We start from the raw sequence: 27410 nt of genomic DNA, 5'->3' as shown, positions 1-27410 counted from the left end.
ATATTTGAGGGCATTTATGCACAGCTCTCTTAAGGTCCTGCCACAGCATTTCAATTGGGTTGAGGTCTGGACTTTGACTTGGCCATTCCAACACCTTGATTCTTTTCTTTTTCAGCCATTCTGCTGTAGATTTGCTGGTGTGCTTGGGATCATTGTCCTGTTGCATGACCCAATTGTGGCCAAGCTTTAGCTGTTGGACAGATGGCTTCACATTTGCCTCTAGAATACTTTGGTGTACAGAGGAGTTCATGGTTGACTCAATGACTGCAAGGTGCCCAGGCCCTGTGGCTGCAAAACAAGCCCACATCATTACCCCTCTACCATCGTGTTTGATGGTTGGGATGAGGTGTTTGTGCTGATATGCTGTGTTTGGTTTTCACCAAACATGGCACTGTGCATTATGGCCAAACAGTTCAACTTTGGTCTCACCTGTCCAAAGGACATTGTTCCAGAAAGCTTGTGGCTTGTTCAGATGCATCTTTGCAAACCTGAGCCATGCTGCCATGTTCTTTTTTTTTTTTTTTTTTTTTTAGATAGAAGAGGCTTTCTTCTGGCAACCCTTCCAAACAAGCCATACTTGCGCAGTCTTGTTCTAATTGTATTGTCATGAACTTTAACATTTAACATGTTAACTGTGGCCTGTAGAGTCCTAGATGTAGTTCTTAGGGTTTTTTTTGCAGTTTCTCTAAGCATTGCACAGTCTGACTTTGGAGTAAATTTGCTGGGATGTCCACTCCTGGGAAGAGTGGCAACTGTCTTGAATGTTTTCCACGTCTGAATAATCTTTCTCACAGTAGAATGATGGATTTCAAATTGTTTGGAAATGGCCTTATAACCCTTCCCAGACTGATGTGCAGCAACAATTGCTTCTCTAAGATCATTGCTGAGGTCTTTCCTCCTTGGCATTGTGTTAACATACACCTGAGTGCTCCAGACCAGCAAACTGCCAAAACTTCTGATTTTTAAGAGGTGGCCGCACTTGCTGATGATCAATTAATCAAATTGATTTGATCAGCAACACCTGGCTGCTAATTCCCTTCATAATTTCTATGAAAGCAGTAAGGGTGTACTTAATTTTTTCACACATTTCTACTGCATTTTTGGCTTACTTTGTGTTAAATAATGATCGGGTGAATATGTCATGTGTTATTGGTCATCTGAGGTTGTATTTGCCTAATTTTAAGACCTGGTAAGGACCAGATGATTTTTTTTTATCATGTCCTGACACTTAAAACCTAGACTTGAAAGAGGGTGTACTTTCTTTTTCACATGACTATACATGTACACTCCATTTACAAGGTAAAAACATTCAGCAGTCCTCTGAGCACAGGCTTGGACATATTGGATCAGATAAGATCAGGGATGGGCTTAGATACTGAGGTATCATAAACTGGGACATTGATTCAGTGAAGGAAAGTAGAGTAGCAGTCGCTATCTGAAGCAACAAAGGAGACCACGGGTGCAGCTTCTACTGTGATGTTGACCAGTCGAGCATGAGATATTGGATCTATATGCCAAGTGGTATGGGATGCCTTTCAAATTATTTGAAGAAAACCAAGTAAATTACATGCTTTTCTTCATGACTGCCAAATGGAGTTTTACTAAGGACCATCAGATTGATAAAGTTAACATGGCGCAATGCTTTAAACATTTCAGTGACTGAACTGTACTAAAGTGTCACTTGGTTAGTCACACAGGGCTATATTCAGCATTGGTGACCAAAGTCAGAGACTAACGTAAAGTCCAACGGTTATGTAACTATTTTCACTGAGATGTTTGCAGGTACAGTATTATTGTTATCCATGTCTGATTCCATCCACTTACCTAGCTCCAGTAAAAATGAAAATGTTAGGATCTAACTGCTCATTTGTTCCTGTTACGCATCAGTCTAAGGTATGAAAGACACGGAGTGAGGAGACTAGGAAAAACACAATTTCCAGAAAACACTTCCTTCCAATAACAAGTTAATTAGCAGAGATGGAATAAATAGTATAAATCACCACATGACAAATAACTAAGGCAACACACAGGCCATGACTGCAGGGAGAAGTAAATGCCAAAATAAACACCCCACTACTATTCTCGACCTTCCCTCAACAAAGAAAAATGAAAAATAAATACAATTTGGAGTTTGCATGTTCTCCCTGTGTCTGGAGGGATTTCCTCTGGGTGCTCTGGTTTCCCCCAAAGTCCAAAGACATGCAGGTTAGGTTAAAGCTAGACTGCCTTTCAGATTTTTCAAGTGTACTGTAGGTCATAAAAAGAATTTTCCCTGACACACAATTATTTTTGTTTAGTGGACCGAAAGCGACTAAATTTTAATCACAGACTTCCAGTTTTATTAGGTTTTTTAAAAATAGAACAATTAATGAATTTAAGGCCACGTGGCCCTAAATTCTCCGCTATTTTTTCCTGCTTCACCATGACCCAATTCAAGATACTACATCATGCATGACATGGTGGGCTTTCCCCGTTCGCACAAGGCATTGTGGGATAGAAATTTGAAACAGGAGAGAAAAAAGGAGGATGTGAGTGTGCGAATGAAACGTGAAAGAGCGACTAAAATAACGGAAAGCGAGAAAAGACGTTCTGTTACATACGAAGGAAAGGAAACGCAGGATCAAACTAATAAATAATCGGCACTCAGCGAGCACCTCGGTGTGATCAGCTGTTCGTTTAGCGACAGAATGATGGAACTGTCAGTGCACGCTCAAAGGGAAAGCTGTAGATGGCAGTAATGCAACACTGGATGCCAGCTGCCATAAAACCCTAAAGAAGAAGGCAATGTGCACATGGACTTCCTCAGTCTGCTTGACTGCATGAAGCGAGCGATTTCATGCACATTATTTGCTTTAACCCCCTCAAATTAAATAACTTCCCAGCCACAGAATGGCCTGATATTTTGTGAGATGTTACAGAAATAAACATATATCACCATGACCACAATTCAGAGGGAACTAAATTTCACTGATTTTATGAAATCGAAATGCCGTCTAGCTTTAATTGGTAGCTTTAATTAAATTGACCGTAGGTGTGAGTGTGAATGGTTGTTTGTCTCTCTGTGTCAGCCCTGTGATGACTTGGCGACTTGTCTAGGATGTATCCTGCCTCTCACCCATAGTCAGCTGGGATAGGCTCCAGCTTGCCCGCGACCCTGCACAGAATCAGTAATTACGGATAATGGATGGATGGAGAAATAGAATTTACTTCCCTATCTCCTTACCTAAGCCAAAAACAGGAGAAAAAGACACAGTAAACAAAAAGGCACTCAAAATAATGGAAGGGATGAGGAAAACCCATAACAGTTATGAATTCAGATCAACACAATAAATAACATTTCCAAACTGATTTCGGATTCTGTAACAGTTCTATTCGTCCTGTGACTGTGGATTACAACGGATTCTAAAAGCCACACCAGACTCGCATTGTTTAGGCAAACCTAAACAAATGGCCACTATACCAATAAATCAGTAGTTTTATGGATAACAAATCAGAATTGGTCACTGAGCAATCTTTAAAAAGTTATGGAGTTGAAGTATGCTTTCCACTTGTGACATTATGCACTTGCCATTCATGTCTCACAAAATTAAGAATAAATTAAGTCAGAGTAAGTACACTACATTCTCATTACACAAACGAACACTGTTAATCGGGTCCTCCGATTTGACATTTGTATTTAACTCTTTTTCAGTATATGCTGTGATTGTGCTCTTCATCATCTCGAGCGTCAATGGACATGAAGAGGATCCGATTTCAAAATGTCTTCAAGACGAGGACTATGAAGAGCTTCTCGAAATAGTCAGGGAAGGCCTTCCTCCGTCAAAGAGCCCTCACCATGTAGCTATCGTTGGTGGGGGCATTGCTGGACTTACTGCAGCCAAGTTTCTAGAGGATGCTGGACATAAGGTAAATGTATGGAGCTTACTCCACAATCCACGGCCATGTATTCTCTTAACACAAACTAATGCAAGATTATGTACGGTAGATTAAGTTTATATGCGATTCTTATATTTAAGCTTTCCTGCATAAATTATTTGGAGAAATACCAACAATCACTTTACAATTTCCATCACCTACTGTATTGCACGATGTACATTTTGAAATAGTTTCATTTTAGATGACTGTAAAACCCTGGGAAGGCAATGACAGGAATGGAGACACTGGTGGCAGGATTTGTTATTTATTTTTTTATCAGAATCAAAAAACACAAGGCACACAGAATGTTTCTGCTCTCGATGGCCTTCTCACAATCAACATCAGCTCTTTTAGTCCTCAGCTCAGCCTCACGACAACACAAATAGCCTATAAATACACTTCATTATTAATCACGCACAGGTGCAAGCACCCACTCATTACCTGCAACTCCTTTTCCCATTCACAGATGGTTCTTGACATGCCCTGGCTGTCAATGACTTGCTCAATTTGTTGTAAGGAACAGCACACAATGTTGTAATGCTAGATATTTATTTTTTTTAAATGACAGAAAAAAATTATCTAAAAAGAGACACGAACTTATAGAAACTTAAATTAAAAAAAAAAAAAAAAAAAAAAAAAGCGCACAACACAAGAAATGAAAGCTAAGCGGCCTTTCAATTTCAGAAAATCGGTGGAATTTAGTTCCCTCTGAAATATGGTCATTGTGATAGTGGTGCTTGAAAGTTTGTGAACCCTTTAGAATTTTCTATATTTCTGCATAAATTACCTAAAACATCAGGTTTTCACACAAGTCCTAAAAGTAGATAAAGAGAACCCAGATAAACAAATGAGACAAATATTATACTTGGTCATTTATTTATTGAGGAAAATGATCCAATATTACATATCTGAGTGGCAAAAGTATGTGAACCTTTGCTTTCAGTATCTGGTGTGACCCCCTTGTGCAGCAATAACTGCAACTAAACGTTTCCGGTAACTGTTGATCAGTCCTGCACACCAGCTTCGAGGAATTTTAGCCCATTCCTCCGTACAGAACAGCTTCAACTCTGGGATGTTGGTGGGTTCCCTCACATGAACTGCTCGCTTCAGGTCCTTCCACAACATTTCGTTTGGATTAAGGTCAGGACTTTGACTTGGCCATTCCAAAACATTAACTTTATTCTTCTTTAACCATTCTTTGGTAGAATGACTTGTGTGCTTAGGGTCGTTGTCTTGCTGCATGACCCACCTTCTCTTGAGATTCAGTTCATGGACAGATGTCCTGACATTTTCCTTTAGAATTTGCTGGTATAATTCAGAATTCATTGTTCCATCAATGATGGCAATCCATCCTGGCCCAGATGCAGCAAAACAGGCCCAAACCATGATACTACCACCACCATGTTTCACAGATGGGATAAGGTTCTTATGCTGGAATGCAGTGTTTTCCTTTCTCCAAACATAACGCTTCTCATTTCAACCAAAAAGTTCTATTTTGGTCTCATCCGTCCACAAAACATTTTTTTCTGAGGTCGTCAGAAATCACCTTTGTTCGTGCCATGATACACTTCCACAAACATGTGTTGTGAAGAACAGACTTCGATAGATCCCTGTTCTTTAAATAAAAGAGGGTGCCCACTCACACCTGATTGTCATCCCATTGATTGAAAACACCTGACTCTAATTTCACCTTCAAATTAACTGCTAATCCTAGAGGTTCACATACTTTTGCCACTCACAGATATGTAATATTGGATCATTTTCCTCAATAAATAAATGACCAAGTATAATATTTTTGTCTCATTTCTTTAACTGGGCTCTTTTTATCTACTTTTAGGACTTGTGTGAAAATCTGATGATGTTTTAGGTCATATTTATGCAGAAATATAAAAAATTCTAAAGGGTTCACAAACTTAAGCATCACTGTATATGTTCATTTCTGTAATATCTCACAAAACATCAGGCCATTCTGTGGCTGGGAAGTTATTTAATTTGAGGGGATTCCCGAGCAAATAATGTGCATGAAATCGCTCGCTTCGTGCAGTCAAGCAGACAGAGGAAGTCCGTGTGTGTGTGCGCATGCGCAGGTTTCTCTTTGAGCGTGCACTGACAGTTCCATCATTCTGTCGCTAAACAAACAGCTGATCACAACGAGGTGCTTGCTGAGCACCGATATTTATTAGTTTGGTCCTGCGTTTCCTTTCCTTCACAACATAACATCTTTTCATCTCGCTTTCCGTTATTTTAGTCGCTCTTTCACGTTTCATTCGCACACTCACGTCCTCCTTTTTTCTCTCCTGTTTCAAATTTGTATCCCACAATGCCTTGCGCGAACGGGGAAAGCCCACCACGTGATGCATGACATAGTATCTTGAATTGGGTCATGGTAAAGCAGGAAAAATAGCAGAGAATTTAGGGCCACGTGGCCTTAAATTCATTAATTTTTTTTTTTAAACTAATAAAATGGGAAGTCTGTGATTCGAATTCAGTAGCTTTCAGTCCACTGAACAAAAATAACTGGGTGTCAGGGAAAATTCTTTTTATGAGCTACACTTGAACACTAGCTTTAAAAATTCTCATTTTGCAAGTGAAAGTGAGTTATTTTGAATGGAATTCCTGGGGGAACATTTTTGCCAGGGCGGCACGGTGGTGTAGTGGTTAGCGCAGTCGCCTCACAGCAACAAGGTCCGGGTTCGAGCCCCGTGGCCGGTGAGGGCCTTTCTGTGTGGAGTTTGCATGTTCTCCCCGTGGGTTTTCTCCGTGTGCTCCGGTTTCCCCCACAGTCCAAAGACACGCAGGTTAGGTTAACTGGTGACTCTAAATTGACCGTAGGTGTGAATGTGAATGGTTGTCTGTGTCTATGTGTCAGCCCTGTGATGACCTGGTGACTTGTCCAGTGTGTACCCTGCCTTTCGCCCGTAGTCAGCTGGGATAGGCTCCAGCTTGCCTGCGACCCTGTAGAACAGGATAAAGCAGCTACAGATAATGAGATGAGAACATTTTTGCCATTGTTTTTTTGATCTCCATCTTTACACTCCATATTGATTTTCCTGCTCTAATACACAACCAGCTCATGAATATCTATCACCAATTAGAAAATGTCATTATAGCCTTTATGTTTATCTGTACTACAAGCTGTATTTATCTGAATTTGTTTGGATTTAACAACAGTGTTCACATGAATGTTAATTGAATAATTATTTAATGGTTCATTAGGTTACAGTCATAGAAGCAAGTAATCGAACAGGTGGAAGAATTCATACATACAGGGATAAAGAGGGCTGGTATGCAGAATTCGGTGCCATGAGGATCCCAAACATTCACTGGTGAGTTAAAGTTCCATACCACAAGCCCTGCAGTAAATTTTTGTCTGGATCAGAACCCATTCTATTCTACACATCTCTTAAATCAGGGATTCTCAACTGGTTTTGCTTCAGGACTCACTATGTCGGACATCAAGTCGTGATCCCACACTACATTGAAGTGGTTTATCATATGGAAGTAAAAAAAAAAAAAAGTGCATCTTAATTATGAATAATAATCTTATTAATACAACTGAGAATTATCTGTTGCATAAGCCTAATAAAATGGATAATTATTTACTACCTCATATTAAAGGAAATAAATCACCTTACATACTGAGTTGTTAAGGTTGTTGTTAAGGTTTTCCTGGGATTCGAACCCGGGTCGTTGGTGTGATAATCCAGCAAACCCCCACTTGGCCACCAGGGGGATGACTCAAGTGCAAAGGCATGAGGCGAAAGTAGAGTATCAAAAAAAAAAAAATTTACACTATTTACAATCCAACGGAAAAAACAAAAAGAAAATCCATATCCAAAGGTAAAATGTCCAAAAACAAAAGGAAAGGCAAAATGCTGAAAGCTCAGAAGATCAAAAAGGTCCAAAGAAAGCAAAAATATCAAAAACACAAGGGCACAGGCAAGCTACGTGGGCCAGAGGAACCTAGCACTAGACAGCATAGCATAAAGACTCCGTGACAAGGGAACAAACAGAGGGGTATTTATACACAAACTAATTAAGGAACAGGGCGGGGCAGGAAACAGGCAATCAAGACAAACACAAAACACAGTGGCGGCCTCTAGAGGCCAAAACAAACATGACAAGATAAACATAACAGCGGTCTCTAGAGGCCAAAACAGTCCCAGTCCTAACAGTTGTACCTTATAAGTATACAATGGAAATTATAATTTTATTAAATGCAGTGCACATGCTTAAGTGCAAAATTAATTGCTCACATGACATTAATGAGAAAATGGGCCACTCTATAAATGCGTACACACAATCCTGAGTAAGTGCAATTTACCTACACTAACAAAAAAATTGGTCCCCTATGGGTCCATGTGGCTACTGCTTATAAATAAAATTGTTTTCTGATCCCATGTCCATACAGTAAATATAGCATATATATTTACTTTATGAGGCAGTAGCCACAAAAATGAAGTGTAATCCAAAAATGAACAATTTAAAAATCACAGAAGTAAAATATACCAAGTGTCTGTACTTTATACAACCCCGATTCCAAAAAAGTTGGGACAAAGTACAAATTGTAAATAAAAACGGAATGCAATGATGTGGAAGTTTCAGAATTCCATATTTTATTCAGAATAGAACATAGATGACGTATCAAATGTTTAAACTGAGAAAATGTATAATTTAAAGAGAAAAATTAGGTGATTTTAAATTTCATGACAACAACACATCTCAAAAAAGTTGGGACAAGGCCATGTTTACCACTGTGAGACATCCCCTTTTCTCTTTACAACAGTCTGTAAACGTCTGGGGACTGAGGAGACAAGTTGCTCAAGTTTAGGGATAGGAATGTTAACCCATTCTTGTCTAATGTAGGATTCTAGTTGCTCAACTGTCTTAGGTCTTTTTTGTCGTATCGTCCGTTTTATGATGTGCCAAATGTTTTCTATGGGTGAAAGATCTGGACTGCAGGCTGGCCAGTTCAGTACCCGGACCCTTCTTCTACGCAGCCATGATGCTGTAATTGATGCAGTATGTGGTTTGGCATTGTCATGTTGGAAAATGCAAGGTCTTCCCTGAAAGAGACGTCGTCTGGATGGGAGCATATGTTGCTCTAGAACCTGGATATACCTTTTAGCATTGATGGTGTCTTTCCAGATGTGTAAGCTGCCCATGCCACACGCACTAATGCAACCCCATACCATCAGAGATGCAGGCTTCTGAACTGAGCGCTGATAACAACTTGGGTCGTCCTTCTCCTCTTTAGTCCGAATGACACGGCGTCCCTGATTTCCATAAAGAACTTCAAATTTTGATTCGTCTGACCACAGAACAGTTTTCCACTTTGCCACAGTCCATTTTAAACGAGCCTTGGCCCAGAGAAGACGTCTGCGCTTCTGGATCATGTTTAGATACGGCTTCTTCTTTGAACTATAGAGTTTTAGCTGGCAACGGCGGATGGCACGGTGAATTGTGTTCACAGATAATGTTCTCTGGAAATATTCCTGAGCCCATTTTGTGATTTCCAATACAGAAGCATACCTGTATGTGATGCAGTGCCGTCTAAGGGCCCGAAGATCACGGGCACCCAGTATGGTTTTCCGGCCTTGACCCTTACGCACAGAGATTCTTCCAGATTCTCTGAATCTTTTGATGATATTATGCACTGTAGATGATGATATGTTCAAACTCTTTGCAATTTTACACTGTCTAACTCCTTTCTGATATTGCTCCACTATTTGTCAGCGCAGAATTAGGGGGATTGGTGATCCTCTTCCCATCTTTACTTCTGAGAGCCACTGCCACTCCAAGATGCTCTTTTTATAACCAGTCATGTTAATGACCTATTGCCAATTGACCTAAAGAGTTGCAATTTGGTCCTCCAGCTGTTCCTTTTTTGTACCTTTAACTTTTCCAGCCTCTTATTGCCCCTGTCCCAACTTTTTTGAGATGTGTTTCTGTCATGAAATTTCAAATGAGCCAATATTTGGCATGAAATTTCAAAATGTCTCACTTTCGACATTTGATATGTTTATGTTCTATTGTGAATACAATATCAGTTTTTGAGATTTGTAAATTATTGCATTCCGTTTTTATTTACAATTTGTACTTTGTCCCAACTTTTTTGGAATCGGGGATGTATTATTCTACTCTTACCTCTTACAGTTTTCGAAACTGAAACCTCCAAACCGAGGCTGACATGCACACGCTGTCACCATGACCCAAACTCTTATTTCCCGGAAAAGGCCCGGCGCTAGAGCTCAGTGGTCTCAATACTCTTTTTGACAACTTCCAGTCACAACTCGGAAGTGCGTCACATCTACATCGCACATGGGACCACTGGCTGAAGAAGGTGAGGAAAGGGGGACGACCTGGAGTATATTTTAAAATAGGAATGCACTTTCCCTCGGTAATAAGCATAAACATGTCTGAAAGCGATCTCTTTAGTCTAGTCCATTTATTTTGAATGGTGAACCGAATTGTATCCACTCACTGGCCATTTTAATCGGAACCCCTGTATGCATATGCGCAGTGTGCTATTGTTACACCCATTCTTACAACAGGATGACATAGTGGCTACAGCCTCTATGAGGCAGTAGCCATAACAAACATTGAAACAAATATTAAATAACAAAAAGTGTACACTCAAAATGAAAAAAATGCACAACTATTAAACACGTATGCCTAATCATAAGAAGTAACAAGAACAGAGCTGAAATCATAGCCTGTGCAGATCAATAGGAAACCATAGGATGTGATTTCATGTTGATGAGTGTCTCAAAATCAGGATGGTGTGACTGGAAATATCTGTTGATTCACTCTGAACTGCAAAGCAGTTATATGCTGTAGCAACCAGTGGGCATGTTCGATGGCTTGTTCAGGAGACGTTGCACAAACAAGCCAGTCATCCAAGTATGGGAGTATCCTTATACACACTTTCTGAAGTGGCTCCAACACAACCTGAACACATTTTGAGAAGACCCTTGGCGCCAAGGAACGGCCGAAGGGAGGAACTCTGAACTGATAAGTGTTTCCCATTAACAAAAAATGAAGGAACCTTCTGTGTTCTGCAGTATTAGGAGTATGAAAATTGGTATCCTCCAAATTTATGGTCACAAACCAATCTTGACTTGTGGCCACTTGCAGCACCTCCATTGTGTGCAACATCCAGAAGGGAAGGGCTTTTAGAAACTGATTCTAAAAACAAAAAACATTGGCTTGCACCAAGATGCTCAAGGCAATGCCACACTAGCTGGCAATGACACCCACAGCAAGCAATGCAAGCTCAAGGACTTCTGTTACTAATGGGTCTGATGATGGCATGGTGAGCAAAGAGTGCAATACGACCAGCACGTGTGCTAGCAAGTTGGATACCTGACCAAGAAAAGTGGTGGAGTTGTAAGCATGGGAAAGGAACTCCTCCATGTGGTGACCAAGGGAGGGTGAGACCAAGTCAAGACCAGGACCAGACCAGTGGATGTGAAGGGGAGTGGGGAAGGGTGACGGCCATTAATGGTAACAAAACTTTTGATTTAGCAATGAGTCACGTTATTGGTTGCATTTGAAGCAGGAAGTTTTTCATCCAATCACAGTAATGATGTTAACAAATAAATCACACAATGTATAGGCAATTTAGTGAAATCCTCACAGTTGTGGTTTTGACCAGTCTTGAAATAAAATCCAGAGTCCTCTATGTCTAAGACCAAGACAAGATCAAGTAAAAATGCAGTCAATTCCGAGACAAGATCTTCAAAAAATGGTCTTTTTGACCAAGACTGGTCTCAAGTACTACAACGCTAACAAGTGTTGCCAGGCAAAACAAACCTCGCCCAGCAGTCTGGCCTATTCACCTTACAAGGTGAATCTGTGAGCTTCAGTTTGACATTTCAAGGTTAAGATTCATGGTGCTAAACGAAAGCTCATATGGGACTACCTATATGTTGATAATGGTAATATTTCTCAATGATCAGCTGTCAGGTTATAGTCCTATGAACATCCATGACCTTGAGTTTGACATTTCAAAGTCATTCAAGGTCAAAGGTCGTGGTGGCAACTGAAAGCCCATATGGGACTTTCTATATGTTGATAATAATAAGTATCTCTCTATCTTGAACCGTTTCCCAGTTATGAGCCTCTGAAAACCTGTGACCTTGGCCCCTGATATTTGACCCCCAACCAATAAGAAAACTATGAGAGATACCCCATTGTGTAGCATATCAATGGAAGCAGAATTGAAAGATGAACATTTTGGATTTGGTTTGAAGTTAATGGGATGAATATGAAGGAAGATGGGGCGGCACGGTGGTGTAGTGGTTAGCACAGTCGCCTCACAGCAAGGAGGTCCTGGGTTCGAGCCCAGCGGCCGACAAGGGCCTTTCTGTGTGGAATTTGCATGCTCTCCCCATGTCTGCGTGGGTTTCCTCCGGGTGCTCCGGTTTCCCCCACAGTCCAAAGACATGCAGGTTAGGCTAATTGGTGGCTCTAAATTGACCATAGGTGTGAGTGTGAATGGTTGTTTGTCTCTGTGTCAGCCCTGTGATGGCCTGGTGACTTGTCCAGGGTGTACCCCGCCTCTCGCCCATAGTCAGCTGGGATAGGCTCCAGCTTGCCTGCAACTCTGTAGAACAGGATAAACAGCTACAGATAATGGATGGATGGATGCATGGATGGATGAAGGAAGATATCGCAAAAAAACCCTAATTTTCACCTTTTTGGTGACCTTGACCGGAAGACCCTCAAAATGTTGGAGGTTCTATTTGAGACCAATGCCCATCTATCCTGAAAGTTTCATGAAAATTGGTCCAGCTGTTTTCTTGTAATGTTGCTAACAAAAAAACAAAGAAACAACAACAAAAAAAAGAAACCCCACCAAAACCAATACCTCGCCCCCTGGTGGACTCCGTCCCGGGCAAGGTAAAAACACCTTTAAAGTCTCTGCTTCACTTTGAGAATTGTTGGTTTACAGGTATTTCAGGTCATATTAATGCATACCTTCTTTCTGTTTCCAGGATTCTCATGAATGTCACATTAAAGCTGGGTCTGAAACTGAACAAATTCATCGAAGAAGACATAAATACTTACTATTACATCAGGGGGCTCCTTCACAAAACTTATAAAGTGAAACAGAATCCTGATGTGTTAAACTACCCCTTAAGAGAGGAGGAGAAAGGAAAATCGGCCAGTGAACTTTTCAGCGAATCCTTGTCGAAGGTCAGTAAGAAGGAGCAGATATTAACCTTTTTTTTACGTTTCATTATCTTGACTGAAAACAATTTTCATTGTTTTCTAGATACGAGAATATGTGAAATTAAATGGCTGCAATGCAATGATAGCCAAGTATGATTCATACTCCCTTAAGGTAATGAACCTATAACCTGAATTATTCAAGCTTAAGTTAAACCTAATTAGTTTGGTTATGAACAAACGTGTGTTTAATTGAACAGGAGTATTTGGTGAAAGATGTTAACATGAGTAAAGGAGCCTTGAGCATGATTGGAGACATCCTTAATGAGAACAGCTACTACTACATTTCTCTCATGGAAAGTCTGTACCGGCAGTCTGATGTAAATGATATGACGTAAGTATATTTTAATAAAATGTGCAGCAGAGGTGGACAAATCGCTAATCAGTGTGCCCAGGACATGCATATTACTTATCAGTTGCGTATCAGGTTTTTTTTTTTTTTTATTCCTATGGACACGGCGGCACGGTGGTGTAGTGGTTAGCGCTGTCGCCTCACAGCAAGAAGGTCCAGGTTCGAGTCCCGTGGCCGGTGAGGGCCTTTCTGTGCGGAGTTTGCATGTTCTCCCCGTGTCCATGCGGGTTTCCTCCGGGTGCTCCGGTTTCCCCCACAGTCCAAAGACATGCAGGTTAGGTTAACTAGTGACTCTAAATTGACCGTAGGTGTGAATGTGAGTGTGAATGGTTGTCTGTGTCTATGTGTCAGCCCTGTGATGACCTGGCGACTTGTCCAGGGTGTACCCCGCCTTTCGACCGTAGTCAGCTGGGATAGGCTCCAGCTTGCCTGAGACCCTGTAGAACAGGATAAAGTGGCTAGAGATAATGAGATGAGATGTCATACCATAGAATAAACCACCCACCAAAGTGGCTAGTGGGACTAAAGTCATTACCCGCCAAAGCCGAATTTTACCCGCATTTGGCGGGTGCTAATGTAAAGCCCTGATCTAAGTATAAAAAATATGTATCATTTTAATCATTGACAAATCACTGTAGTATAAGAGGAATAAAACCCTTAGGGACATGCTGTTAAAGGAAAATAATCAACTTCGGGGTTGTAACAATAAATCTGCTTTGCAACATTGATGGTTTTCCTAAAATAGCAACCCTCACCATGTTTTATTCTTTACATCTCAGTTACATTAGTTATCGCTAACATAGTATGGACTCACCTACTCATTTATGGAGTTTTCTGTATTTTGACTCTTTTCTACATTGTGGAACAATACTGAAGACATCAAAACTATGAAATAACATCTGGAACATACACTCACTGGCCACTTTATTAGGAACACCCATCCACCTGCTGTTTGATGCAGTTCTCTAATCAGCCGATCCCTTGACAGCAGCACGATGCATCAAATCATGCAGATACAAATCAAGAGCTTCAGTTAATGTTCACAATGTTCAAACATCAGAACGGGAAAAATTGCGATCTCAAAGCGTGACTTTCTTTCACTGTGGCATGGGTGTTGGTTTGAGCCAGATGGACTGGTTTGAGTATTTCAGAACCTGCTGATCTCCTGGGGTTTTCACACACAACAGTCTGTAGAGTTTACACAGAATGGTGAGAAAAACAAAAAACATTCAGTGAGTGAGCAACAGTTCTGTGTGTGGAAACAAATGCCTTGTTGATAAGAGAACTCGGAGGAAAATGGCAGATTGGTTCGAGCTTTTTGGCCAGGAAGGAGATAGTAACTCTTTACAACCGTGGTGAGCAGAAAAGCATCTCAGCATGCAACAGCAGAAGACGACATTGGGTTCCACTCCTGCAGCCAAGAACAGGAGTCTTAGAATCAAGAACAGGTTCCTATTAAAGTGGCCGGTGAGTGTATATGGAATTATGTGTTAGACAAAAAAGTGTGGAAAAAAAGAAAGAAAAAACATTGAATTAGAAGGTGTGTCCAAACTTTTTACTGGTACTGTAGCTGCAGATGTCACAGGTCATGAATCATCGTGTTTTGCCCTCAACAAAAAGATTAAAAGACTTTGGTTAAAATGTTGGCTATAGCTGTGGGTGGTGTCTCGTCACACACAAACCATCATCTGAAAGTGATTAGCATCTTCATTTTTGTGACTCTATGTTGTGTTGCACTGAACTGTTTTGCTCAGTCAGTTTGTAACTAATTACTATGCCGAGTAAAAATCTCACTAACAGCCAGACCATGTTCTTAGTTCCTTTGCCAAAGTCATCAGGGAGAAGATTTTTATCTTTCTCTACTAGCTGGTTCTGCAAGAGCCGACTGAACCTGCTTGTCCATAGGAATCTCATCTCATTATCTCTAGCCGCTTTATCCTGTTCTACAGGGTCACAGGCAAGCTGGAGCCTATCCCAGCTGACTACGGGCGAAAGGCAGGGTACACCCTGGACAAGTCACCAGGTCATCGCAGGGCTGACACATAGACACAGACAACCATTCACACACACATTCACACCTACGGTCAATTTAGAGTCACCAGTTAACCTAACCTGCATGTCTTTGGACTGTGGGGGAAACCGGAGCACCCGGAGGAAACCCACGCGGACACGGGGAGAACATGCAAACTCCGCACAGAAAGGCCCTCGCCGGCCGCGGGGCTCGAACCCGGCCCTTCTTGCTGTGAGGTGACAGCGCTAACCACTACACCACCGTGCCGCCCCGTTCATTAACGTCTCAGATAAAATCAGTGATACGGTAACCTGCGGTTAATGAACGAAGCAACAAAGTTGCTGACGACTGACAAGCGCACTATGTGGCGGCATATAGCTGGAGTTTCAAACCCTGCTTCTCAGGGAAAAAGGGGCAGAGATGATCAGGGTCGGAGCAGCATTTTAAAATCACCGAGGTCCATGATGCGCAAAGCACGCACCGAAAACTTTTCAACATATTTAAACGAGAGGGGTGAATTATACTGTGGCAGTGGGGGCGTGGCCAAGCAGCAGTCTGTGAATGGAGGGCAGGGTCAGGGAAGGTAAGTGGCTAGGTCATTACACCTGATGTCAATTTGTGTGTGTGTGTGTGTGTGTGTGTGTGTGTGTGTGTGTGTGTTTGTTGCAGGGATGGAGTATAAAGGGAGGGGGAGAGGAGAGAAGAGGAATTCGCTCCCTGACCACAACACATGTGTGCGTGAATGAATGAATGAATGAATGAATGAATGAAAGAAAGAAGGCAAGCTGAAAAGCTCAATAAAGTGCGTGTGTGTGAACACGAACTCTCGCCTGCCGTGCTTCTGTGCTCCACCCACATCGGGGATTACTACAGTGGTGCTGAAACCCGGGACGCACAGAAGGGAACCACCCCATGGAGTCCTCCCCGTTCAAAGAGCTCATCATTGCCCTCGCTACCGCCCAGCAGAACCAGCATCAAGAGCTGATCACCCTCCGGAAGGAGCAGCAGCAGCGCTTCGAAGCCTTGATGCTGGCCCAGCAGGAAGCTCGCCAGGCGTTCCGGCACCGGCTCACGTCAGCAGGGCTGCCGGCCACTGCTGCCGCCACCCTCACGAAGATGGGACCGCAGGACGATCCGGAAGCGTTCCTCGCTCTCTTTGAGCAAGCAGCCGAGGCGTGGGGGTGGCCGCTGGAGCAGCGTGCGGCGCGCCTCCTCCCGCTCCTGACTGGTGAGGCGTAGCTCGCAGCGCAGCAGCTCCCTGCTGACAGCCAGCTGGTCTATGCGGACCTGAGGAAAGCCATCCTGCAGCGGCTCGGCCGCTCCCCGGAGCAACACCATCAGCGCTTCCGGACGCTGACACTGGAGGAGGTTGGCCGGCCGTTTGCATTCGGCCAGCAACTCCGGGATGCCTGCCGGCGGTGGCTGAGGGTGGAAGACCGCGACGGCGATGAGATCATCGATCTGGTGGCACTGGAGCAGTTTATCTCTAATCTTCCGGAAGGAACGGCGGAATGGGTCCAGTGTCACTGCCCGGCGTCGCTGGAATGAGCCATCGAGCTGGTGGAGGACCATCTGGAGACGGCTCCGACGGCAGGCAGACGAGGCGTCTCCCCTCGATTCTCTTCTCTCTCTTCTCCCCTTGTCTCTTGTCCCCCTCCCCACCCTGTTCCCCTGCCACGGAGGCGGCGGCTGGCTCCTCCCCAGCCGGCCCGTCGCACCCGTGGTGTCCTCCCATCTCCCTCTTCTGTGTCTGTGTTGTCTCCCCCTCAGGTGAGTGACACCCATAACACCAGTTCAGAGGGAAAGCCTGGGCCGGTGTGCTGGCGCAGCGGGGAATCGGAGCGTCTCCAGAGTCAGAGCCCCGCAAGGGAGGTGGGAGCTGTCATCCGAATCCCCGACGCTCCAGAAACCGCCCCCGATCGGGCCGGAACGTATCGCGTACCAGTGAGTATTCAAGGGGATACATATCACGCTTTGGTGGATTCCGGGAGCAATCAGACCTCAATTCACCAACGCCTGGTGCAAGGTGAGGCATTGGGGGGAGCACAAGCGGTGAAGGTGTTGTGTGTGCATGGGGAAGTTCACCATTACCCTCTAGTGTCGGTCCAGATTCTATTCCGGGGCCAAACGCATAAAATGAAGGCGGCGGTTAATCCTCGCCTTACCCACTCGTTGATCTTGGGTACTGATTGGCTGGGATTTAAAGAATTAATGGAGTATTTAACACGTAGTGAGTCCTGACCTAGTAGGTCACGGGAAGATCCTGGTGTGGCATTGGCTGGAGAAGCTGTCACAGAGCCGTCTGCGTCAACACCGCGTCAGAGTGAGGAGCACCCCGCTCCTCCTCCCTCTCTCGGGGAGTCCCTTGGGGATTTCCCATGAGAGCAGTCACGAGACGAGACTCTGCGGCATGCGTTTGACCAAGTGAGAGTAATCGATGGTCAAACTCTTCAGCCAAGCGCGGCACCAACCTTCTCCTATTTTGCCATTATTAAGGATAGATTGTACCGAGTGACGCAGGACACTCAAACTAAGGAACGAGTAACCCAGTTGTTAATCCCAAAGAGCCGTAGGGAACTCGTATTCCATGCAGCTCACTTTAATCCCATGGCTGGACACTTGGGGCAAGACAAAACACTAGCCCAAATAATGGCCCGGTTCTATTGGCCAGGGATTCGCGGGGATGTCCGTCGGTGGTGTGCGGCATGCCGTGAGAATGCTAATTAGTAAATCCCGCGGCCACTCCAAAAGCGCCGTTGCGCCCTCTTCCTCTAATCGAGACCCCGTTTGAGCGAATTGGGATGGACCTCGTCGGGCCATTAAATCGGTCAGCACGGGGATATCGCTTTATTTTAGTTCTAGTGGACTATGCAACGTGATATCCGGAGGCAGTGCTTCTCTGCAATATCTCAGCACGCAGTATTGCGGAAGCGCTCTTCTGCATTATCTCCCGGGTCGGGATTCTGAAAGAAATCCTGACAGACCAAGGCACCTCGTTTATGTCACGCACACTGCGCGAGCTGTATGGGTTACTGGGGATTAAGTCTATCCGCACCAGTGTATATCACCCACAAACAGATCGATTAGTAGAGCGATTCAACCAGACACTCAAAAACATAATCCGGAAATTCGTTAGTGAAGATGCGCGTAATTGGGATAAGTGGCTCGAACCCCTGTTGTTCGCAGTACGAGAGGTCCCACAAGCCTCCACAGGGTTTTCTCCCTTTGAATTATTATATGGGCGTAAGCCGTGTGGCATTCTGGATGTGCTGCGGGAAAATTGGGAGGAGGGACCTTTACCGAGTAAAAATGAAATCCAGTACATTCTTGACCTGCGCGCAAAACTCCACACCCTCACGCAATTAACCCAGGAGAATTTACGGCAGGCACAAGAACGTCAAAGCCAGCTGTATGACAGGAGCATGCACCTTAGAGAATTCACGCCGGGAGAAAAAGTACTCGTATTATTGCCCACGTCGAGTTCTAAATTAGTCGCCAAGTGGCAAGGGCCCTTTGAGGTCACACGGCGAGTCGGGGACGTCTACTATGAGGTAAAGCGAACGGATAGGGGCGGGGCACTGCAAGTCTACCACTACAACCTTTTAAAACGCTGGAATGAGGGGGTCCCCGCGGCGTTGGTGTCGGTAGTCCTAGAGAAGGCGGAGCTGGGGCCGGAGGTAAAAAAGATAACATCTCAGGCCACTCCGGTCCCTTGTGGAGACCACCTCTCGCCGACCCAACTCACGGAGGTAGCCAAGTTGCAGAAGGAATTTTCCGACGTGTTCTCGCCCCTTCCGGGTCGTATCCACCTCATAGAACACCACATCAAAACGCCCCCGGGGGTGGTAGTGCGTAGCCGCCCTTACCGCTTGCCCGAACACAAGAAAAAGGTGGTTCGGGATGAACTCAAGGCCATGCTCGAAATGGGCATAATCGAGGAGTCCCACAGTGACTGGAGCAGCCCAATGGTCCTGGTTCTCAAGACTGATGGGTCGGTCCGGTTCTGTGTGGACTATAGAAAGGTCAACGCGGTGTCTAAATTTGACGCGTACCCAATGCCTCACATTGATGAGTTGCTTGATCGGTTAGGCGCTGCTCGGTTTTATTCGACACTGGATCTAACCAAGGGATATTGGCAGATCCCCTTGACTCCTCTATACCGAGAGAAAACGGCCTTTTCCACACCGTTTGGTTTACACCAATTTGTCATGCTCCCCTTTGGGTTATTTGGGGCGCCCGCTACGTTCCAGCGGCTTATGGACAGGGTCCTCCGCCCTCATGCTGCCTACGCGGCCGCCTATCTAGACGACATAATAATCTACAGTCATGATTGGCCGCGGCACTTGGAACACCTGAGGACTGTTCTAAAGTCGCTGAGGTGAGTGGGCCTCACAGCTAACCCGAAAAAGTGTGCAATTGGGCGGGTGGAAGTACGGTATCTGGGGTTCCACTTGGATCATGGGCAGGTGCATCCCCAAATTAACAAGACTGCAGCGATTGCAGCCTGCCCGAGGCCCAAGACCAAAAAGGAGGTGAGGCGGTTCTTGGGGCTGGCTGGCTATTATCGTAGGTTTATACCTAACTATTCAGACGTCACCAGCCCACTAACCGACCTCACTAAAAAGGGGGCTCCAGATCCAGTCCAGTGGACGGAGCAATGCCAACAGGCCTTCTCTGAGGTAAAAGCTGCACTGTGTGGGGGGGGGCACTTTTACACTCCCCTGACTTCTCTCTCCCCTTTATTTTGCAGACTGATGCATCGCACAGGGGGCTGGGGGCCGTTCTGTCCCAGGAGGTGGAGGGTGAGGAGCGCCCGGTGCTGTACATCAGCCGAAAGCTGTCGGTGCGCAAAAGCAAGTACAGCACAATTGAAAAGGAGTGTCTCGCCATCAAGTGGGCGGTCCTCGCCCTCCGATACTACCTGCTGGGATGCCCTTTCACTCTCTGTTCGGACCACGCGCCCCTCCAGTGGCTCCACCGCATGAAGGATGCCAATGCGCGGATCACCCGTTGGTATCTCGCTCTCCAGCCATTTAAGTTCGAGGTGATCCACAGGCCGGGGGCACAGATGGTGGTGGCAGACTTCCTGTCCTGTCGGGGGGGGGAGTCAGCTTCAGGCCGGATGGCTCCCCGGCCTGAGTCGGGCGGTGGGGGTATGTGGCAGCGGGGGCGTGGCCAAGCAGCAGTCTGTGAATGGAGGGTGGGGTCAGGGAAGGTAAGTGGCTAGGTCATTACACCTGATGTCAATTTGTGTGTGTGTGTGTGTGTGTGTGTTTGTTGCAGAGATGGAGTATAAAGGGAGGGGGAGAGGAGAGAAGAGGAATTCGCTTCCTGACCACAACACGTGTGCGTGCGTGAATGAATGAAAGAAAGAAAGAAAGAAAGAAAGAAAGAAAGAAAGAAAGAAAGAAAGAAAGAAAGAAAGAAAGAAAGCTCAATAAAGTGCGTGTGTGTGAACACGAACTCTCGCCTGCCGTGCTTCTGTGCTCCACTCACATCGGGGATTACTACATACACATCACACAAGAGATCTATTCCTGAAATTACTTTTAATGGTGTTTGAACTGAATATCATCAGTTTTGGAAAAAAAAAATCATGTATGTGGCAAGAGTAAGAACAATTTAAGCTTGTTTAATGGTTTGATCTGGCCCAAGCAATGAGGACAAAAGATCCCCTAACCATGTAGCCTATGGAACTAAGATACATTAACAATCTGGCATCCGTTACACCTACACACAAAAAAATTCTGGGGAAAAAAATCAGTATACACCACCATGTTTTAGGCAAAGTTATCCAAGGCAAACATAAGTTGAAACTTTCCACTCAACTTATCAACTTACGGCCTGCTGGAAGCCTCAGGTCACAAAGACCATTTTTCATGGACCATTCAGACTCATCTGATGATGAATGTAATGAGGATATTTAATGTCTCTCTCTACACATGTTCTCACACACACACACTATTAATAGATAATGCATAATATACATAATAATACTTGATAATACATAATATTTGCATATCAAAACATCAAATGTTGTTCAATGATAAATGTTTTGAATTGGACTTTTAATATTAGAATCAGTTCAGTTGTACTGAATGTTATTTTTCATATTATACGATATTTCATATTGTAAGGGGCTTGAATTTGAGTTCAATAAACAGAATACTCTATATTTTTGTCTGAATTGGTTGCATGTTTTCATATAGGGAGCTACCTAACAGCACTGAATACTTGAGTGCTACTGTAGAGATACATTATACGCTGCTATTCATAATTAAGTCTAGATCTTCCGAACTTAACGTATCATGGTGAAGAAAAAACTGCGATTTCCTGGCAACAAAATTGTGGCTAGTGAAAAGGCTGAATGGCTAGTGACTCGGGAAAACCACTAGCCACAGTGGCCGGTGAGCAAAAAAGTTAATGTAAAGCCCTGACTTAGATGATAGTTTAATGTTGAAACAAATTCCTGTTATCACTTAGACTACAGAAGCGATAAACAGCTGTTCCCTCACCAGCCTCTCTTTTTTTCCTCTTGAATTTTGGCCCTGGTCACACTACAGCTCGCGATGGGTTTGTGAACACTTGGCGATGAAAAATTGGTCGCATCGCCACCAATCGTCCGATGCACAATGAATATTCTCCAAGCTTCATGAGTTGTTTTCTGTTGTGTTTCTGCCTCGTGAGTGGCCAAAAATGTCACGAAAAATTTGTGAAATTTGGTGGCGATGTTTTCATCATCAGCGAATACTCACAGATGGGTTTGGGAATACTTCCCGAAGCTCGTGGAACCTTCGTCAAGCCTCTTGAGATGTATTTGTCTTGAATCCGTATCCCTGATGCTTGCAGGGGCTTCGGCTACACAGCAGCGAGGCATAGCCTAACCTTCCCCGAGACTTAAAGTGTATTTCCATTCAGGGATCCTTCGCTGAGGTTTGTAATTGGTTTGGCGAAGGGTTCGTGAATATTCAACAAATGTTTGGTGACGGTTGGATGATGCATTTGTGATCGTCGCTGATTGGTTGGCACTGATGCTGTAATGCATGGTTGAAATCTATTGAGCAAGGCATTGGCGATCATTCTCCTGCCAGACAAAACCCTCAATCATGCCTCCTCAGAAAAACGCCAGATCTCCTCAAACAAATATCGTCAAGTGTTCGCCTGCTGTGTGACCACAACTTTTGGTCAAAGCCCAGTTGGGATACCTGCACTTCTGAAGTGCTTCCTTGATGTGTTTTTGCTCCTTCTCTTTTCCCTCTACCGTTGTAGGAATGTTCTGAGCCCTGTGATGTAAGGTCCTAATGACCCCCAATTTGTGTTCCGGTGGGTGGTGAGAGTACTGGTCTGTGTGTGTGGGTTTCCGGTAGATGTCGATGCTAAGGTTTCTGTCTTGTTTGATGTGCACGCCACAGTCCAAAAACTTTTGGATAGCCCAAAAACTGCCTCATTTTCATCGAAAACCCATTGTAAAGGATTGCAAGCTGTAGTGTGACTGTAGGCTTAGACAAAAACGCAGCTTGTCATGTTACCAAGAAACCAGAAAGCACAAAACATCTCTGTTCTGAAGACTTTCCTGTGGTTGGGAAACTTACTGACTATTACAAAGTGCTGACACTGGAGACTCTTTCCATAAATGTTAAATAAACATCCTCCTTACCATAATCTCCTGACCATTATTAACAGTTACACAGTATGTCTTTAAGTAACACCACGTTTATTATTAGACTTAGATTATGTATTGAATGTCCTGAGTGTCTGCCGTACAAGCTCCGATGAATTAGCCATTGCTATAGAAATGATAAAGTATTAGATCAAATGAATGACTGTAAACCCGTGATTTAAATTACAACTGGCATGACTGTCAGAGCTGCTGTTATGGAAAATTAATCAACACCTTGTGACCAATCAGATTCAAGAATTCAACAGGGGTATAAATGTAAGTTTTTTTTATATTATGTTTTTTTTTTCTCTCCAGATATTATGAGATCTCGGGTGGCTTTGATAATTTAACCAACAAGTTTTCTGAACTCCTGAATGCCACAGTCCTCCTCAACTCAAAAGTCAAAAGCATCAGTCAGACAGAACGCAACGTGACTGTGTTTTATGAACAAGAGCACAAGTCATCCTTTTTGACCCAGCAAACGTTTGACTACGTCTTGGTGACAGCGACAGCCAAAGCCACTCTCTTCATCAAGTTCCAGCCTCCGCTGACATCCTTGAAGATGGAGGCCCTACGCTCAGTGCACTACTCCAGCTCCACCAAGGTTGTGCTGAGCTTTAGCCGCAGGTTCTGGGAGGAGGACGACAACATTTTTGGTGGCAGAAGCATTACAGATTTGCCCTCACGCTTCATCTACTACCCCAGCCATAGCTTCCAGGGGAAAGGATGAGCCCTCCTGGCCTCCTACACCAGCTCGGATGACTCTACGCTCTTCCAAGGAATAGCCGATGATGAGCTGAAGTCATTGGTGCTGAACGACTTGATGAAGATCCACGGAGAGCAGATCCAGGAACTCTGCACTGGAGGTGTTGTGAAGAAGTGGAGGTTGGATCCATACAGCCTTGGAGCCTTTGCTGTCTTCACCCCTTATCAACAATCTTACTATGCTAAAGCTCTGGCCATGAACGAGAACAGGATTTATTTTGCTGGGGAACATACAGACATGCCTCATGGCTGGATTGAGACTGCTATGAAATCTGCTCTCAGAGCAGCTAGGAACATAAACAATGCTGTATAACAAGAAACTCTACAAATAAGAATTTGGTTCATGTTGGCACACAAATGGTTTAAAGCAGAGGTATTTGTATTGTGCGGTGTGAAGTAAAAGGATGATTTTTGAAGGAATAGCAGTGGGGGTGGGGGGATGAGTGTGATGGAAAATATAAAAAAAAGTATATATTTAAATGAAACCTGCCAAGCTTTATATATTTTATATGCAAGAGCTCCACATTTTAACAACAGAACACAAAAATATGCCAAAACAGCAGTCTTTTTTCCCCTTATACAAAATAAAAACGCCTGACGAGCTAATAGATGTGTGATTCCAAAACGATTGAATGTTGTGCAGGTTACCCTGGTGCAAATCCTACACAGGATCCTGTAAGATCCTATAGGATCTTATTTAGGAATGGGATCCTGAATAGGATCCTATGTAGAAATAGGATCCTGCACAGGATTACATTTCTATTTAAGATCCTGTGCAGGATCCTAAATAGGATCCTAGAAGGAGTCAAAATCTTGGAAGTGATAGGATCTTGAACAGGATCCTGTATAAGATCTTGAAAAAGTATCAGAATCCTGTAAAAGATCCTAAGCAGGATCCTGAATAAGATCCTAGCTCATATGCTTCAGGATCCTAAGTAGGAGCTTGTAGGATCTTAAACAAAATCTCGAACAGGATCCTGAATAAGATCCTAACTCAAATGCTTCAGGATCCTGAGTATGATCTTGTAGGATCTTAAACAAGATCTTGAGTAGGATCCCGAATGAGATCCTAACTCGAATGCTTCAGGATCCTGAGTAGGATCTTGTAGGATCTTAAACAAGATCTTGAACAGGATCCTGAATAAGATCTTAACTGGATACCAACAGGATCCTGAGTAGGATCTTGTAGGATCTTAAACAAGGTCTTGAACAGAATCCTGAATAAGATCCTAACTCAATTGCAGCAGGATCCTGTGTAGGATCTTGTAGGATCTTAAACAAGATCTTGAACAGGATCCTAACTGGATACCAACAGGATCCTGAGTAGGTTCTTGCCGAATGAATTCCCAATACTCTGATTCAGCAAATTCAGGGTAGCATGGAAACAAGGCTTGCTAGCCCTAAATTCTTTAATAGATAGTGCATTTAAAGTTTTTTTGCGAGGTTTTTTTAAACTTAAATAAATATCCTTCTGTACAAGAGCAGAAGAGGGCTCACACATACTATATGTGATTTAGGTATTAAATATAGCTAAATATGATGACCTTTATTTCAACAAACCATAATAATGTGAATATGGAAGACAGTTTTAACTATTCCATGATAATATTTCAGAGTTACAATTTTCATTAGTTTGCTTGAATAAAGGTATAAAGAGCAGTGTTCCATATTTATTCAACTATGAAACCTAGTACAATCAACAGCATGTTTGGTTGAAAAATAACCTTCATAATAATGTGATTCATCTAAAAGTATGCATATACCTGGGTCACAGCTGATTCTTTATGAAAATGAATGCAAGCACCCTCTTAAATGTTGATTAAAACAATAATGGCTATTCAGAACACCATTTGAATAGGCTTTACTTGTTTAACCTTTTCTACCAAAAAAGAAGTCGGGTCTTACAATATGGTTAATTAATCATGTTGATAACTCTTCAAGGTGGAAGAAACATAGCCATCAATACCATCAACATCATCCTGGTACACACATACAAGTTTGGCTTCTATAGCAGAACATTTGATGAGTTTCAGCCTTCTGGTGAAGCATACACTGATAAAGTCCTGACCCAGAATACCAGATGCCCAAAACTCGTGTATTATGGGATCTCTTGGGGGACAAAGGCCAGTTGAACAAATGTTTGAGCCCAACCCTGGTGCAAATCCTGGCCAGGATCCTAGCAGGATCTTACCAGGATCCTAACCAGGATCTTGTACAGGATCTGAAATATAATCCTAAAGGATCTTGTACAAGATCCTGGTTAGGATCCTACAGGATCTTGTCCAAGATCCTACAGGATCCTGTACAAGATCCTGGTTAGGATCCTACAGGATCTTGTCCAAGATCCTAAAGGATCCTGTTCAAGATCCTGTAGGATCCTACAGGATCCGACAGGATCTTGTCCAGGATCCTGTAGGATCCTGGACAAGATCCTTTAGGATTATATTTCAGATCCTGTACAAGATCCTGGTTAGGATCCTGGTAAGATCCTGCTAGGATCCTGGCCAGGATTTGCACCAGGGTATTTGACCTCTCAGCTTGAAAGATGTGCTGATGCGTCATTTTTTAAGTTCATTGATATTATATAAAGTCGATCAATGTGGCTCCAATTTAACGATCATTACAGAAGTATAAGTAATCAGTTAAAGCGAGACGACCTTTCGATTTCATAAAATCGCTGAAATTTAGTGCCCTCTACTGTAAAATTTGGTCATTGTGATGTATGTTTATTTCTGTAATATCTCACCAAATATCAGGCCATTCTGTGGCTGGGAAGTTATTTAATTTGAGGGGATTAAAGCAAATAATGTGCATGAAATTACTCACTTTGTGCAGTCAAGCAGACAGAGGAAGTCCGTGTGCGCATGCGCAGGTTTACCTTTGATCACACCGAGGTGCTCGCTGACTGCCGATATTTATTAGTTTGGTCCTGCAGTTCCTTTCCTTCGCAACATATCGTCTTTTCTTCTCGCTTTCTGTTACTGTAGTTGGTCTTTCACGTTTTATTCGCACACCCACGTCCTCCATTTTTCTCTCCTGTTTCAAATTTGTATCCCACAATGCCTTGCATGAACAGGGAAAGCCCACCACATCATGCATGACATAGTATCTTGAATTGGGTCATGGTGAAGCAGGAAAAAATAGCAGCGAATTTAGGGCCACGTGGCCTTAAATTCATTAATTGCTCAATTTAAAAAAAACAAAAACAAATGAAATTGGAAGTCTGTGATTCGAATTCAGTAGCTTTCGGTCCACTAAACAAAAATAACTGGGTGTCGGGGAAAATTCTATGACCTACACTTGAAAAATCTAAAAGGCAGTCTAGCTTTAACTGTATTTATTACAGAGGCCACTGAAATGTTTGAGCTGAAATTTATTCAGGTTTCCCAACTGAAAGCGGAAAAAGGCTGAAAATTTTGACAAGGGGAAAAAAAAAACCACTAGGCTGACAATGTGGTGTAAAATCTCACAGT

At 43.5% G+C, this 27410-nt stretch overlaps 1 protein-coding gene across 1 annotated transcript; it reads left to right on the top strand.

Annotated features, from left to right (window-relative positions):
- Nucleotides 1–1462: 1462 nt before the first annotated feature.
- Nucleotides 1463–24363, top strand: LOC132901438 (L-amino-acid oxidase-like). The gene is given in 7 exon segments (XM_060943834.1): nt 1463–1521; nt 3692–3906; nt 7132–7241; nt 12915–13116; nt 13196–13264; nt 13350–13483; nt 23488–24363. Coding segments are annotated over 7 exon segments (1521 nt in total). The 5' UTR covers nt 1463–1493; the 3' UTR covers nt 24251–24363.
- The last annotated feature ends 3047 nt before the right edge of the window (nt 24364–27410 follow it).

Source organism: Neoarius graeffei, chromosome 17 (assembly GCF_027579695.1).
Source record: "Neoarius graeffei isolate fNeoGra1 chromosome 17, fNeoGra1.pri, whole genome shotgun sequence".
NCBI lineage: Eukaryota > Metazoa > Chordata > Actinopteri > Siluriformes > Ariidae > Neoarius > Neoarius graeffei.
Note: the sequence above shows the minus strand (reverse complement) of the source record. Positions and strands in the feature narration are given on the sequence as shown.